The 16,079-nt window shown below is 33.8% G+C and overlaps 2 protein-coding genes across 2 annotated transcripts in view; one reads left to right on the top strand and one right to left on the bottom strand.

Annotated features, from left to right (window-relative positions):
- The window catches only part of LOC140044352 (intermembrane lipid transfer protein VPS13B-like), a 50,600-nt gene that overhangs the window by 18,016 nt on the left and 16,505 nt on the right, over positions 1–16,079 (top strand). Inside the window, exons 24-37 of the mRNA XM_072088833.1 lie at positions 547–726; positions 6,404–6,604; positions 6,728–7,014; positions 7,123–7,240; positions 8,260–8,444; positions 9,041–9,222; positions 11,302–11,474; positions 11,748–11,884; positions 12,347–12,550; positions 13,161–13,331; positions 13,648–13,803; positions 14,106–14,369; positions 14,562–14,642; positions 15,704–15,879. Coding sequence (XP_071944934.1) covers positions 547–726; positions 6,404–6,604; positions 6,728–7,014; positions 7,123–7,240; positions 8,260–8,444; positions 9,041–9,222; positions 11,302–11,474; positions 11,748–11,884; positions 12,347–12,550; positions 13,161–13,331; positions 13,648–13,803; positions 14,106–14,369; positions 14,562–14,642; positions 15,704–15,879 — 2,515 coding nt within the window. The remainder of the gene's footprint in view (positions 1–546; positions 727–6,403; positions 6,605–6,727; positions 7,015–7,122; positions 7,241–8,259; positions 8,445–9,040; positions 9,223–11,301; positions 11,475–11,747; positions 11,885–12,346; positions 12,551–13,160; positions 13,332–13,647; positions 13,804–14,105; positions 14,370–14,561; positions 14,643–15,703; positions 15,880–16,079) is intronic.
- On the bottom strand, positions 707–6,083 carry LOC140038993 (uncharacterized). Its single transcript, XM_072084984.1, has 5 exons — positions 6,047–6,083; positions 2,490–2,764; positions 2,131–2,268; positions 1,941–2,027; positions 707–1,671 (listed from the first exon to the last, which is right to left on the bottom strand). Exons 2-5 carry the CDS (start codon positions 2,752–2,754, stop codon positions 1,223–1,225), a joined length of 939 nt encoding a protein of 312 aa, XP_071941085.1. The 5' UTR covers positions 2,755–2,764; positions 6,047–6,083; the 3' UTR covers positions 707–1,222.

Genomic DNA, 16,079 nt, shown 5'->3' with positions numbered 1-16,079 from the left:
CTGTTACTATCAAAGATTTTATGTGCTTAGCAGTTTACTTTATGTATGATTGTTCAGATTTTTAATGGATTAATGGATAAACCAAATCATTCCAACACAATATATGATACTCCGGACCCACACTGTAAAATAATCTTCCATCAACCAGTTTATTATTTATTCATTCTGTTTTAATTAATTTTTTTAAGGCTCGCCTTTCTTTATCTTCCACGGCATCTGCCTTCACACACTGACCCCCATATTTCATTTTTATGTCAGCGTCTGTAAATAAATGTTATGAAACTTGAACTTAAATGTTTTTATTGAATACAGTAATTTGTTTGAACAAATAATGAGGTATATGCCTTTCCATAAATTATAGACTTTAAAAAAAATGAACATTTTTAACTTCTATTCTTTCATATGTATCTCATACAATTGTATCTCCTTTCCATTTCTTTCAAAAAGAAAAGCATCCCCTCTGCGTACCCACTGTTCATTGTCATACACTTTCTGGAAAATCAACAAAAAATGTTTTTTTTATTTTCTTTTTTTTCTTGTTAAAAGCTATCATGAACATGAGTGTTTGCCGACCATTGAGGGCACATCTAAGTCTCACTAAAATGGATCAGTTTTATGACTTTGTACAAAAACTCACTCTTCCAATATCGTCAGAATTAAATGCTGATATAATGAAGATGAAATCAAACCAACCAAGAACACCAACAAATCTTAGCAGTCTCAAAGGTAGGCAACTGTCTTTTTTTACAACAACTTTTATGAAATTTAATATCATAATCAATGTGTCACTTTGGTCCTCTCCAGCCATTCTTGTGTTAATACGTAACAACAAATGTCTTACAATATCAACATTAATTTAAAAATTACAGTATTCGTATCTGTACAACTTGGACATATTCTTCTTCAGCATGTTGTGCCACGTTAAACATTATAATTACCTTGAGCTAAACATGATAAATTATTGTGATTAACCTGAGTTAAACATGGTTAACCATCATAATTAAGTGAGATAAACATGATGACATGATTAAACTTGAGTTATGCATGATAAATTGTCTTGATTAATTTGAGTTAACTTGATTTATCACGATTAACTTATTTAAACATGATAACTATATCATGATTAACTTGAGTTAACAGTAAATAATGCTATATATCAGTTAATTTTTCCCGTTTTTCCATTTGTTTTTTTTAACTATTATTATTTATACTACATTCTAAATTAGTCCCATGCAAATAAAAAACCTGAAAATGTTGTATGACGGTTTGTTCCACTAAAGAGTGCTTTCCCAGCATCAAGCGATAACCAAACTCTGTCGCCCTTTACAAGATGAAGGATAAGACTGTTACTGGTCGAGTCTGTTGAATCAGAACCGTAATCCATGAATGCCAGCTGGTTCTCGTTGTTCTTTATCAGTCTTACTATCGGCCAAGTATTTGACGATGCTTTGTAAATGTGTCCTATGAAGTAGTATGTACCGTTTATCGCGCACGTGAAAATACCGGTACGTCTATTGAAATGATTACCAAGGTTGATAAATTCGTGTGAGAACGTGACGATAACGTTTGACGACGTTGGGGCTTTAAGCAATGTTTCACGTGCTACAGAGAATGCAGACTGTGGAGGTCGTGGTGGGTCATCTCCACGCTTTCCTTTTAATCCAGTAGTACCTAAAAGAAATGTCAATACATATAAATTAGTAATGCACATATCCATTACAGGTTAACCTTTGACATCGTTAAACCCTGTGTAATATCACTTGCCTCTTGTTGTATGAGAATAGTTTTTAATTTAAAGGAAATACGTTTTAGCCATTTACTACTAGGTGCATATTATAGAATATTATGTGCCTATAAATTACCAAAATTTAAAATTATGCTGTAATTTTAATACGAAAACGTTAAGTCCTGCAGGTTATTGAATATAGCATAGTTTTTACCTTTTTCTCCTTGAGGTCCTGTTATTCCAGGGGGTCCTGCTTCTCCTTTGATTCCTTGTGGGCCTGGGTCTCCTGCTCCTCTTGGACCTTACATTGGTTGAAGAAAATTTAAATTTTTCAAGTCAAATATAAATTAGAATAAACAAAATAATTACTTATATTTCAAACCACAAAAAAATGTCATCATTACCTGGGAATCCCTGCGGTCCCTCTGGTCCAGGAACACCCTGAGGTCCTGGAGGACCTCCAGGGTTTCCTGGTATACCGCTCGTCCCACGATCTCCTTTTGGCCCATACGGACCTCGATCACCTTTATCTCCTCTTCCACCTAAAAAGAGCAAAGCACTTATTGATTTCAGTTATGGTACTATACAACATGAATATTATCATTGTTTAATAAGAATATAGTGGTATAACCAAAGAACATTCCAGTTGCTCACATCACATCAATTTCATTGACTTTTGTCACTATATTTGTTAAGAACCAGCTGAGACTTACTGAAAATATTTTTATTATTTATTTTGATTTTAGATTAAAATAACTTTCACCTTTAGAACCAATTGGTCCAGGCATGCCATTACTTCCATGGTTGCCATGCATTCCTGGTTGTCCACTTGGACCCTGTTGGCCAGGTATACCAGGAGGTCCTTGTATACCTTGTGGTCCCATGTCACCACGCTCACAGCATGACAGGCAAGTCGTGCCTTGGTTGCTCTCACTGTACTTGTTGGCTTTCCTCTCTGCTCTCTCTTCAGCTGTCTTAGCTCCCATAGCAATAACAGCCATGCTTACAATAAGACATGTTGAAAACATGACTTGATATCTGTAATTGATTATTTTTATTGTTAGTCTGGTAGTCCACACTTCCAAGTGCATTTTTGTAGAAATGTTTGCTAATTAAATGTATAGTATGTATAAAACTACTTACTACTGTATACATGTTGAATTATAATGGTTTTAAAAGATTGCATCGGCTAAATCAAGAACCCAATTTTTGATATCGACTACTACATCACAAATTGTAGTTGGGCATGATTCGAACATATCATTTCCAAATCACTAGCCTGGAATCATACATCTAGACCACACTTTTAAGCACAAGCTTTGATTGGGTAAGAATAAGAAAACCTAAAACTGATGCAGTATTATTACTTTAACGGTAGTAATACATGTACCAGGTTACAACAGTACACAAACACACTTGTTCAAAATGAAGATAGAAGCAATTACATTAATGTCATGGAGTTTTGGCTATTAGGTCTAAGATACCTTCACACTAGGGGCTAGGAAGTTGTCACAACAGGGCTAGGAAGCTGTCACAACAGGGCCAGGGGGCTGTGACAACAAGGCTATGATTCTGTCACAAAGGCTAAAGTTATTTTATCTGATGCTGTGTTTTTGTGTCAAAGATGTCAAAAAATAGACACAGCTATTAAAGAACCTAATTAACATGTTTATAAAGTAATTTTTAGAAATAAGTATAATAGTGGTATTAATTGATTTAATTAAAGATGTATTGTCCCTTGAAACACAAAAAAATGAAGGTCAAAATATTCTAAATTTAAATTGGCCATATCAAAGTAATATTAAAGTTATTTACTTTAAGTCCAACATTTGAGCCAAAAGCAACAAGTTTACGTAACAGGTAAATTAGTTTGATTACATTTCGTCTGAAAAATCGTTGCGAGCGAAAGTAAACAAAGATTTCAAACCACGAGTACACATTATGCATATGCTAATAGGATTGTTTACAACTCGTCACGGTTGAGAAGGTACTTTCACACAGATCGTGAGGAAGTTTATAATTATGCATACAGAGTAGCCAAACAAGCGTGTTTCATTATGGGATATGTTTTCATCGAAAACTTTGACTGGAAGTCAAAGTTATTTTTTTAACCAAAAAAACGTCTGTATATCAGTTTAATATTTTTTTTTTTCCCACAAATTTTTGATGGTAGTTAATAACTATTATTATACTTCAAAATGATCCACCTTTCTTTCGAAATCTGTTATTTTTTTTTTGGGACAATCCTTAATTTTACATGCAAATTTGGGTTAAACATTTCTAGTACAAATTCTGGAAGATTCTCTCAAATCAGTTTCATCATCTAGTGAGTCACATTCAGCCAAAAATTGTAATAGAAAACATGTTGGTGGAATGATGCTATAATCAGAAACATAAAGTAGTTGATGTATTTGAAATAATCCTTTCATAGATTTGTATGTAGTGAAACTTTATAAACTGTTGTTCTAGTACTAAATTATATACATTTACTTTGATATTTCTTTTCGCAACATATGTAATTAATTCATTTTCTCTTGGAAAGATACATTGTGTTGTTGAAAATTTAAAACTACGGGATATTGAAAAGAATATTATATTATTAAATGTATTTACTTTTAATTTAATTGAAATAAATGTATGTTTCTATTTCACTTGTAACAAGTTTGACCAAGAAAACCAAATCAAAATTTAATTGCAGCCCACAGAGATAATTCTATAAAATTAGTTGCCAAGCAGAGCTTGGAATGTACCTAATGGGAGCCCAACTGCTCCCGGTCTTGGTTCTCATATAAAAGCCTGCGGGACAGATATCAATTGGGCCAGCTATCTTTTAGCATAAAGTTTATTTTTTTTATAATGATATTACAAGGAATACTGAACTCATGTGTATGTTTTATGATAGCTGGGCCTCCTACTTTGTATAATAATTATTTAAAATTATTAAATTTATATTTGTACTTTTGTTGTATGTTTTCGATAGTGCTTTAAAAGTTGAATACACTTTTTGTTGAAGTTTATTATAAAAAATTGATAACAGACAGATAAAAACATACATTAAATTAATAAGAATAATGTTTAAATATAGCCTCACTTTCCACTTCTATAAGTTAAGATAGATTGTAAAAAACATGAAATATGTTCAAATAATTTTTATGATTCTCTTCAAATCTGTCAACGTACAAGGTACAGTAGCAGGGGACTATACACTCTGGTCCTCAATTCAATTCAATTCAATTTCTTTATTGCTGCAAATGCCATCAAGGGCTAATATCCGCTTAAACATCCTACATCATACAAACATAATTATACATATTTACATTTAAAATATTTTATAACAATTATAGTCATTACTACTGTAGTAGTTGCTATTATTTTTAATTATTGTAATTATTGTTATTATGATTATAGTTATATTGTTATAATAATAATTAATAAAAGAGTAATAAATTATAGGTTACATCTTAAGGGCAGTTTTAATGTCAAGCACAAAAGAGGAAGACACGTTAAGATGAAAAGATTGAGCGAGTGAGAGTGAGTGAGGTAGGGTAGAGTGAAGAAAACGAGTAGTATGTCCTTTAAAGGGAAGATGAGAAGAGTGTCGATTATGGCGAAGGACCATAGACATAGTACGAATAGGAGGAAGAAATGGACGAAGAGGGTGACGGTTCAGAGGACTGCGTGATAATACATTTAAGTAAAAAATACTGATGCCTTAAAGAGAAGGGAATAATATTGAAATTAGAAAAAATGACGGGATAGGTAGAATAAGTAGCATGATCAGAGAGGAGTTTAGCGACATAGAGTTTGAGTCGTTTAATTCGGGCTATTTCACATTGGGGGAGGAGACCATAGGTAGAGCAAGAGTATTCAATAGCCGCTCTTGAATCATCACAATTGTTTGAATACTAGGACGCAATGCAAAATATTGACGCAATATGCTGAATTGCATAATCACAAGTGGGAATTGACGACGCAATAGTGCTGCAAACATCAATATGAGAAATCAAATCAGTTTTGAACATAGAGAATCATAATATATGTGGGGTGAACCAGGTCAAAGTCTTCGGCCAACTAAAGTTGATGTGCAGGTGGGGGAAAACACAATTATTGGAAGGGCTTTTTATTATGTTGCGTAGGTTGCATTGCATCGATAGTGGGAACCACGCTTTACTAATCTTACAATCTGGTTTTATTTTACTATACTACTAAATAACAATATTTTTTCTATTTTTTACTGGTTTGTATGACAAATTTGAAATTACTATTACATTTTCTATAAAAGAAACTTTTCGAAATATATGAACACTATTAAATTCTTACCTTGAACTGTTTCTTGGTGGTATAAGGTACTGTAGCAGCAGTGTGTCTTGTGATAAAATGTTGGGACTTTACATTCTTTTTATAATGAAAGATTATTGGAATGTTCCATTTTTTGGTAGGGTTAGGATAGGGAAAGTTCTGAAACCTGAAAATAGTCTTTGAAATGTACAAACAGTACTAAAAATTTTATTTGAAATGAACGTTGTATTTGAGGATTTTAACATTTTTAGGAAAAAGGAAATTTATGATTTTTTACTAAATTGCCAAATTTAGAAATTTAAAAAATTGGAGTGATTATTGAGAAATTCTGTACAAACTTTTAAATAAAAGAAATTGTTTTTCTTCTCTCCCATATAGAATTGGAGGCTGATGAAACTGTAGAGGGTGATGGATCTCAGTATTCTGGTGTGTTGTCATACCTTGCTATGATACAACAAGTAACATTGAATATGCATCAAGTTGTGGTTGTCATGACCACAAAGCCACACCCTAAATTACCAATACTGTTGTTTTCATTGGGTGGTTGCCAAGGAAGTGTTGCTGTAAAGAGTGAGGATGGTAAGTATTTTTGTATGTGTAATGTATGTTTGTTTCTATTAACTTTTTCCACTATGTTATATATTTTCAATTCTAATCAATAACTTATAACATTCAAGTGTATTTATTTCTCTTGTTCATTAGGAATGCCAAGCCAGTTGGTCTCAACTTTAGCTTTGAAGGAACTACTTCTAAGGACTTCTCTCCAACATGTAACCAAACCATTTATAGGTCCATGTAAAGCAGAAATGGGCTTAGATGCCAGGTGGTGCTATCATAGTGGCAATACATTCAGTGACCTGATTCCCAGGTGTCACTTTGATTTGCATATGGGACACATCCAGGTGTCATTTGGGCAGGAACATCTCAGCTGCTTCCAGCTTATCACAGAACAAGTGCAGGAAGCTGGTGAAGAGGTATCAAATAAAGAGGTTAGTTAGATTTTGAAATATTTTATATTGCGTAGAATTAAGCCATGGCAAGAAATTATATTTAAATGCAATAAATAAATGTTATTTTTGTATGTTTACTAATTTCAGCTCTTAAAAGAAAATACTACTAAGAAAAGGAAAAGAAAGTACACACATTCTGAAGAGGTCATATCAAGGTCAACTGATGACTTGCGTGCTGGAGCTTTTCGCTATCTAAGTGACATAGGTAGATTTGCAGCTTTTTTAGGCATTCAAACATGACCCTTTATATTAACTAGAGAGTTTATGAGGCCATATCATGCAACCAAAAAATCCTGTACTTGGATAATTATGTTAAAGGCATTCCACTATTACACATGTTGTGTCAATGTGCTTGTGGACTTGATGTTACACTTTTCAAGTTCATGCCTCTACCCCTGGTGGACTTAGATGTTCATGTCGCTCCCCTAAGCGTCACATCATGTCAGTGCTGCCAACTACGGTGCAACTTGTCTGTCCACAACTGTGGATGTGTAAGCTTACAGCAAGTAACCCTCTACTTGTACTAGGTTATAGACTTACATGAATATTATGTGTACACTTGACATACAGTGGCTGTGATGTACTATTACACCGGTGTAACCCCCTACTCATGTCGAAAGATGTACTAGGTTATAGACTTACATGAGTATTATGTGTACACTTGACATACAGTGGCTGTGATGTACTATTACACCGGAGTAACCCCCTAATCATGTCGAAAGATGTACTAGGTTATAGACTTACATGAGTATTATGTGTACACTTGACAGACAGTGGCTGTGATGTACTATTACACCGGAATAACCCCCTACTCATGTCGAAAGATGTACTAGGTTATAGACTTACATGAGTATTATGTTTACACTTGACATACAGTGGCTGTGATGTACTATTACACCGGAGTAACCCCCTACTCATGTCGAAAGATGTACTAGGTTATAGACTTACATGAGTATTATGTGTACACTTGACACACAGTGGCTGTGATGTACTATTACACCGGAGTAACCCCCTACTCATGTCGAAAGATGTACTAGGTTCTTAAAAGTGCACATGAGCAAGATAAGTGCACTTGACGCACTGTTTATAGTCCTTATTCCAGAAGACTCATTCTACCACTAGAACCATGGAGCAAGTGATCCCTCAAACCCTTGCCATAAGGCCACTCACTCACTAATACCCGTGTTAACAAATATATAACTATGCTTCATCTCTTTGTGACAGATGGCCTTGGTCTTCTACCAAAACCCAATGAGATCATGTTCTGTTCTGAACCTGATGGTAATGTATGGAATCAAGGTGCTATGACTTGGTGTTATCCTGAACCAAGAGTTCTTACCAAAGTTCTGGTGACACCACTTCCGCTAAATGCTGCTGTGACATCAAGAGAAACAGAGAGAAATACAGAGGTTAACTCCTTATTCATTCATAAGCCATTTAAAATTGCTCTTTTCAATTATTATGTGATGCATATTTAAAGATATATTGTCCCCCTAAAAAAATAATTTTTTTAACATTTAGTGTTGAATGCCATTTTAACAGTTATTCACTTTGACCAAAAACATGCTTTTTGGTTAAAATTAACTGTTTCTTTTGACTTTTTAAAGGTGAAATAACTTCAATAAAACTGCAAAATGGGCTAGTAAAAGAATTAAATCTTTATTTTTCATGATTTTGGGAGACAAATACATTTTTAACAATACATTGGAATTCCAACTCTTTTTTTATTTGTGGCTCCTGTAAACCATATAATAGTAGTTGAGATCATCCAAAAGCGAATAACTTCCCAATTACAGGATAAACTATTTAAAAATAATTTATTGTGCTTATAAAGTAAGTCTCATTTGGGGCTTAGGAAATGGAGTTGTGAGTTACAACCATGACACTAGGTCAGGATTGAATCTTGGGATGGGAAGGTAAGCTAATTGTTAACCACCAAGCAGACCTTCTATTTAGATCATATCATGTTTTTAATTTTGATCATATTTTTATTAATTACTTACAGGTTCCATGTTTAATCCAGTACTGGGATAACATCAGGAAGTGCTTTACTGCCTTCCGTCTACTGTGTCTATCTGAATCAAGTTCATGCGAGGTCAAATTGCCATCAGTTGAAGAGGAACCTTCTCACCACTTGGTGGCAGCAGAGCTTTGGAGAGTTATTGTTAATTATACCAGTGAAGATCTGTAAGTGCTAACCCATTTTATTTCGTTCTTTCCAAATCAAATGGAAGAAAAAATTAAGATAGATTAACTTAAAGTAGTATGTGTTAAGCTCTGTCTACACTATTAAACTTTATGTGACCAAATAATGTGATGTGTCCATATATGGACATGATGATGGATATCACTACCATATTTGGGCACATCACTACCATATTTGGGCACATCACACTTTTTTGTTAAACTAGTTTGATAGTGTAGACAGAGCTTCAGAAAATGTAATGTATTATACTTTTTTAGGTCCACCTGCCATTAATTCTTATGTACATAGTGTGCATACATTTCTTTATTTGCCCAAAAAGTAAACACATGTATACATATTCATCTAAAATAACAGGAATCCTTCATTAAGGCCAAAAGGGGAGAGGGGCCAAAAATAGTGTAAACAACAATTTGTTTACAAAATGTAAAAAAAGGTAAAGAAAAACAATACACTTCTATGGCATCCAAGACATGGTCGTCAGAAGGTTGGACGTCCCCACAAAACCTACATAGATCAACTATGCGAGGACACAGAGTGCAATCCGGATTAACTGCCTGCTGCCATGGAAGACCAGAAAAGGTGGCGTATCTGTCAAAGTAGCCCGAGCAAGCTCGACATGATGATTATGATGAAATAAATAATGAACTAGACATGGAACTCGTCACTTGAGGACGAGTTTGGTTATCCGCCCGCATCAAACCGTATCTTGCGCATTCAAGTACTTTTCATTTATGACTTTTCAAAAAAGTATCGTATTCAAAATAACCAAATAAATCCTTTTATTTAATTGTTTTCGCCTGATGGGATTCGAACCCGGTACCTCTGATACCAAAGGCGGTTGCACTACACAACGAGTCCTATGAGCACCTGCTGAAGAAAATCCGAAGAAAGATTACTCGTTCACTCGGTATGTCATGAACCCCTCGATGCAAGTTGATTATTACATACCGAACTAAATCATAATTTTTACTATGATGAAATCTTCACAAATTTCAAACAGTAACATATTATGAAAGTGCATACTTTCAAGTTTTATATATTAACATGTTAAGAAAAAAGATGAATGTTATGTTTATTGTTTTGCTCTTTGAAAATGTTATTGCTTGTTTGATGATAAAAATTTCAAAAATTATTTTTAATATGCAAATAATGTATCCATCAAACACGTTTTAACATTCAACCCTATAATAAATCAGACCTATGATTCATACACTGCAAGAAAATAAAATAAAAAATTGGGGTAACCTTGCATTCTGATGAACTGTATCGCTTTTAAAAGTAGACATATTTTTCAATATTTTCACAATTTTTTGACATTTTACGTGCGCAACCAGTCATGTTTAACGTGCTCGTCGAACGTCATTTTAAGTTAAATAGTGATTAAAATAACGTAAAATTGTTAACCGAAGATTGAAAAACACAAATCGTGCAAAGGAAATGCTCATACGTGTTCCCTGCGGCGTGCGCGCGTAAAAATGTGCGCACCTGGTGGCAATTTTTCAAACACTTAAAATTACCTGAATCGTGCTCTAATTTAATCAGAAATTGATTTGGAGCATTTTAAAATTTCAAACGCCGTTTACGCGCGCACTTTCTAATGTTACAAACTTCTGTAGCGATAAAAAAGTTTGCAATTGATGTGAAGCAAACGTTGTTTAAAATCACGTTAAAAAATATTTATCTGTTTCGAAATTATTGTCAACTTAAGATTTTCAGAAAATCGCGCGTGACTTACTCTACGCGGATCTGACATCGTCAAAAAGCTTGGCTGCACATCTTCAGTTAAATGTTTAAATGTTTACAAAGTTACAACATGTTATGTTAACACGTCGCAGAGAAAAGCTGAACACAAAAAGTGGCGGAAATATGGAAGAATAATAAAAAAAAAGTAACACTACAATAACAATTGCTTATCCGCCTGAGGCGGATAACCAATTAGTTTTGTTTTTTTGTTCTGTTGAATCTAAAAAATACAATATCTTGAGAACTGTAATGATATTATTATGTTTCATATATATATAAACATGACATTGACAATGTTTTTTGTTTGTTTTTAATAGGCCAGAGGGAACAGTGCAAGCTGTCTATCCTCTTCTTTCTCCAATGGCGTTAGCGGCGTCAATGCGTGTTGATTCTTGTTTCTGTCCACGTTTCGTACCAGCATTTACCTCTGCAGTTCATTTTGATATCGTGGAAGTGAAACTTATCAACCATTTTAATCAACTTGGAAAAGGTGATCTATTTAATTAAATTTAGATTTCTTTACCTCTAACTCTTGTGTATCTAGGTGCTCAAGGGTTAGAGAAATGAAGAAATAAATATAGAAAAGGATACGGTGGAAGACTTTTATGATCGCAACAATATTGTAGATTTCTAATTATAAATGATGGAATAGGTATTTGACTACACAGAGACTCATATGAATATATGATTTACATATAATAATCATGATCTCTAAATTTGTAATAATAATTACCGTACTCAAAAATATTTTTTTTAATGTTAGTCCCATCTAAGAGATTCGAACCATTTAAATTGGACAAGCTAAATCCCAAAGATCAAGAGTTCATGACATTGACAATAGAGGAATCTTTAGTCATGGCAAGCACATGGGGTTCAGAACAAGAAAAGATCATACTTCAGGTACCCTTCATGTTTTACATATTGATTTTGCCATGCAAACCTCCAAGCAGTATATAAATGGCTTTGTTTATCAGTTTTAAAACCCATGACAAAGCAGTTAATTTCAAAGTATAGTCTGAGATGGCACATACTGAACAGGTTTCCTGAACACCTGACCTCTTTCAATGAATACAACCTAATAATAAAGATACCACTCAAATTTGACAAAACTGAAAATGCAGGAAATTAAGAAAATCTAGACTTTCTAGAACATTTATAAGCATTGGACCAGTGTATTATCAGTTTTCAGTTAAAAGTAAATTCTCTTTGATTGATTTGAAATTGATGGCAACTAGTAACTGTACTACTATCCCAGTAGGCTGCAAGTTGCATGTTGTTCTCCATTTACATTTCTTTTATTGGGAATTTTATGTGAAATTATTAAATTAATCTTCTGGTAACATATATTCACATTTAATTCAGGCTACTTCAACTTTATCCTGTAAACTGCTGGAATACAGAAATTTGACTGTACAACAATTTCTTGAACCCTGCGAGTTAGAAGCATCTCTGGATCTGGATTCAGGTGTTGTGTGCGAGATGCAGGCCGACCTTGGACCTATGAATATTAACATTGGTCAGAGCACACTTCATACTTTGAATCTGGCTTTGCAGGCGTGGAATCAGGTAACGTCATTAGTAGAATAATGTTTGATAACTGAAATGGTGAGTTAATTCTGGTATGTGCTGTGGCAAAGGTTTATTCATATCAGTATATCACTCAATCGTTTTCATATTCTTTTCTTTGTAAAAGCTATCCATAAGCGATATTTCTATGTTTAAAAACTGGATGAAATTGAGTGACACCACCAATGTCTTCCAAGACATATATGTTCGCAAGATCTGGATGTTTTAGTATCATCATTCATTCTTTTCTTAAATTTTTGAGCAATTTATCAAAAATCTAAATTTCCCTAATGCAAGTTAAACTTTCTGACAGATCAGATGTCCAGCAAACCTTAGGAGAAATGTCATTATTTTAAAAGGAAATCACTATCATCACAGGCTAGTTCTCTGTTCCGATGAACAGCAATATAAAGGCACATAGTCTATCTGCCCGAAAGAAAATAAGGCATGGTCAACATGCTGATAGGGAACAATGAATTTGATGCATAATCAACCATGCCAATAACCTCCAGACCAAATGATAGCCTCATCAAACATATCTCCATATAATAAGTGTCTTTAATTAATTCCAAAGATCTACTTCATAATATATTGGTTTTCTCTTTTACAGTATAAACAGAAAGATAAAGAAGAACTCGTGTTAACTTACTACACAATATGTAATGACACCGTTGAAACATTACGATTTGGCCAAGTACACACAGATGAATCAATTGTTTTGAAATGCAGAGAGATGCATGCTTACAGTTGGCGTACACATAAGACTGTACATTGGGGACAAGTATGTTCATTTATAATTTTTTTGGCCAGTGGCCGACTGCAATTTAAAGCTTGGAGATCTAAACCTGTTCGGAGGAGAACCATTAATGAAGCAACTAGTTTTCAGTAAAGATTTGCAAAAAAATTATAGATAGGCTATTACAACAGCATAAGTTAACTTTTATCTATTCATGTGCTTTTCTTCAGGACATGTTCCCCACCTCCAGTGATGAATTCCTGGTGCCACTTCTGTTAGAAGGTCACCAGTTAGCTTACTGACAACAATAAAACCGTTAATCTGTTTACATTAGCTGATTTTTTAAATTTCTTTTTTAAAGAAAATCCATGTGTGCATTGAGGGTTGGCGTAACTGGCGTTGGTCTGAACCCTTCAGTATAGATGAACGATCAACTATCGTACGTAAGCTGCAACACAAAGGACATTCTGCTACTTTGTTCATTAACATCAGGAATGTTACTCCACTTCAGAAACAGGTGAGTAGTCTTACATATTATTATTGTACTTGTATGTTTTATGGTTTCTCTTTTCTTCAAGCAGATAACTCTGAGCTTAGCTGGCAGATACAATCAATCAATTCTTTTTAAAGCCCCATTACAACGATTCATCTTGCATAGTAGACTATGTGTGTCAAATAATGAATGTTTAATATTTGTACAGTGAAACAAATAATTTGATTTAGTGACAAGTAAAAATTTGTTATATTTTCACTTATTTTCAATTATTTGTACCATTGCACCGATAAACAGTCATTATTTGTATTATACCTTTCTTTCAGGTTGTGTTCTATGGACGACAACTCTTCTCCAGTCGTGTGAACATACCTTTAGAAATACAATTAAATAAAATTGTACAAGTTGGTGGCAGCAGTATGGAGTGTAAGCAGACACTCTTGCTACCTGCAGAGGGCGTCCTACCTTCATTGGCATGTGATGACGAATCAATTACAAGTATGCGAATTAAGGTTGGCAACAGAGATTCAGAATGGTCTGAGCAGATGGCGGTGTGTGGTGAAATGAGTAGAAAGAATGCCGTTATTAAGGTGAGAAAATGTATATTTATGTATATAAAATAAACTCTGACACTTTGTTTATTCATCTGCAATTTGAAATATTGAATCATAAATAGCCTACCTCACTTTTCTTTGGAGTTTGTTTTATATTATCATATCAAACTTATTAGTGGACCCTCTGGTTTTCATTTAATTATGTTTATAAGATTTTTTTTTCAATAGATTTCCTGTAAAGATAGCAGTGTGGTACAGCTGTGGTGTCGTATATACACCGAAGAGCATTGTGGAGAAACACAGAGACTGGTAAGTACTAGCATATTTATGCAGTTAACATTGCAAGTAATAGAACCTGTTCATTATCACTGGAAAACCTATTAATTTCAAACTTAAGAATGATGAATCCTTAATCAGTATGTTCATAAGTATATGTCATGTGAATTTCGTTGATGTACTCAAAATGCTAATTAAATGTCTAATTAGCACTAATTAAGTGCGTTCTTAAGTTAATTTAGCACAGGAATGGTCACTTAAGAATTATGGATCTTGATTCCTGATAGTTAGGAGAACATATTTTTAGGATTGGTTTGATCGATGTACTCGATATGCTAATTAAATTCAATTTTAGGGGTCATTTGGGTGGCTCCCCCCTAAAATTGAACAGGACCCGTCACTTAAGAATTGCCATTTCTGGGTCACATAGACCATATCTACACACTCCACACCTCAAACCTTTTGTATTCAAATTGCTAATTAAAACCTTCTGGGCTCCCAGACTATATGTTTTGAAAACAGCAAGAAATAATATGAGGTTAATTAAGCTATAAGCCAATATTACTATTTTAAAACTGTTAAAATTTGCCCTTATGATAATCAGCTTTTAATTATCTTTGAAAATTCAATAATCAAATGTTTGCAATCTTATTTTCGCACATTGGCACACGCAAAAAACAAATTAATAGGTTACCTAATCAAGGATTTTTTTCACTATACATTTGCTGAACTGAAACCAATTAAAGTTATGTTTTCATGTTAATTCTATAGTTTCTAGATTGATTATCGTTAATCGCGTGCAACGTGACTCTATAGCTCACTATGTTGGTCGGTCGGTAAACACTAACTCAAATTTAAACACGCAACTGGGCCAGCCATGTATATGGCCTTGTTCTCCTTCTAATCACTTTGTAAAGCTCTGTCTACACTATAAAAAAAGTGTGATGTGCCCAAATATGGTAGTGATATGCTTAAATACGGTAGTGATATGACATCATCATGTCCATATTATATGGGCACGTCACATTTTGTTGTCACAGAAAGTTTGATAGTGTAACTAGAGCTTAATACACATTTTACCTCTTATTTTCTAGATAATTTTTAGCCCGCTGTTTACAGTGCGAAGCCACCTTCCAAGACCTTTAGTAATGAGCCTACAAAGTAAAAAGTTTAATTCAGTGCAGGTGTATAATGTCAAAGGTCAGGGTAACAAGCTAGATCTGTATAATGTTGTTCCGGCAACATGGCACTCTGCTACCTTTCAACTGAGGTAAATATTGTGTACTGGAATTTTTGTTAGGTCAATTCAAATATAATTCGGAAAACTGTTTCTAGAATCATTGTTGTTGTTGATTTTCCACAAATAATACATATATATTCTTAATAAATCAATAATTATTTATAAGTGTGGATGGTGGTCAAAAGAAGTCTAGAAATAGACTTTAGGCAGAGGCCACCATTAACAAAATT

The sequence above is a fragment of the Antedon mediterranea genome, chromosome 1 (assembly GCF_964355755.1).
Source record: "Antedon mediterranea chromosome 1, ecAntMedi1.1, whole genome shotgun sequence".
Lineage (NCBI taxonomy): Eukaryota > Metazoa > Echinodermata > Crinoidea > Comatulida > Antedonidae > Antedon > Antedon mediterranea.
This window is presented reverse-complemented; position numbering and strand designations above follow the sequence as displayed.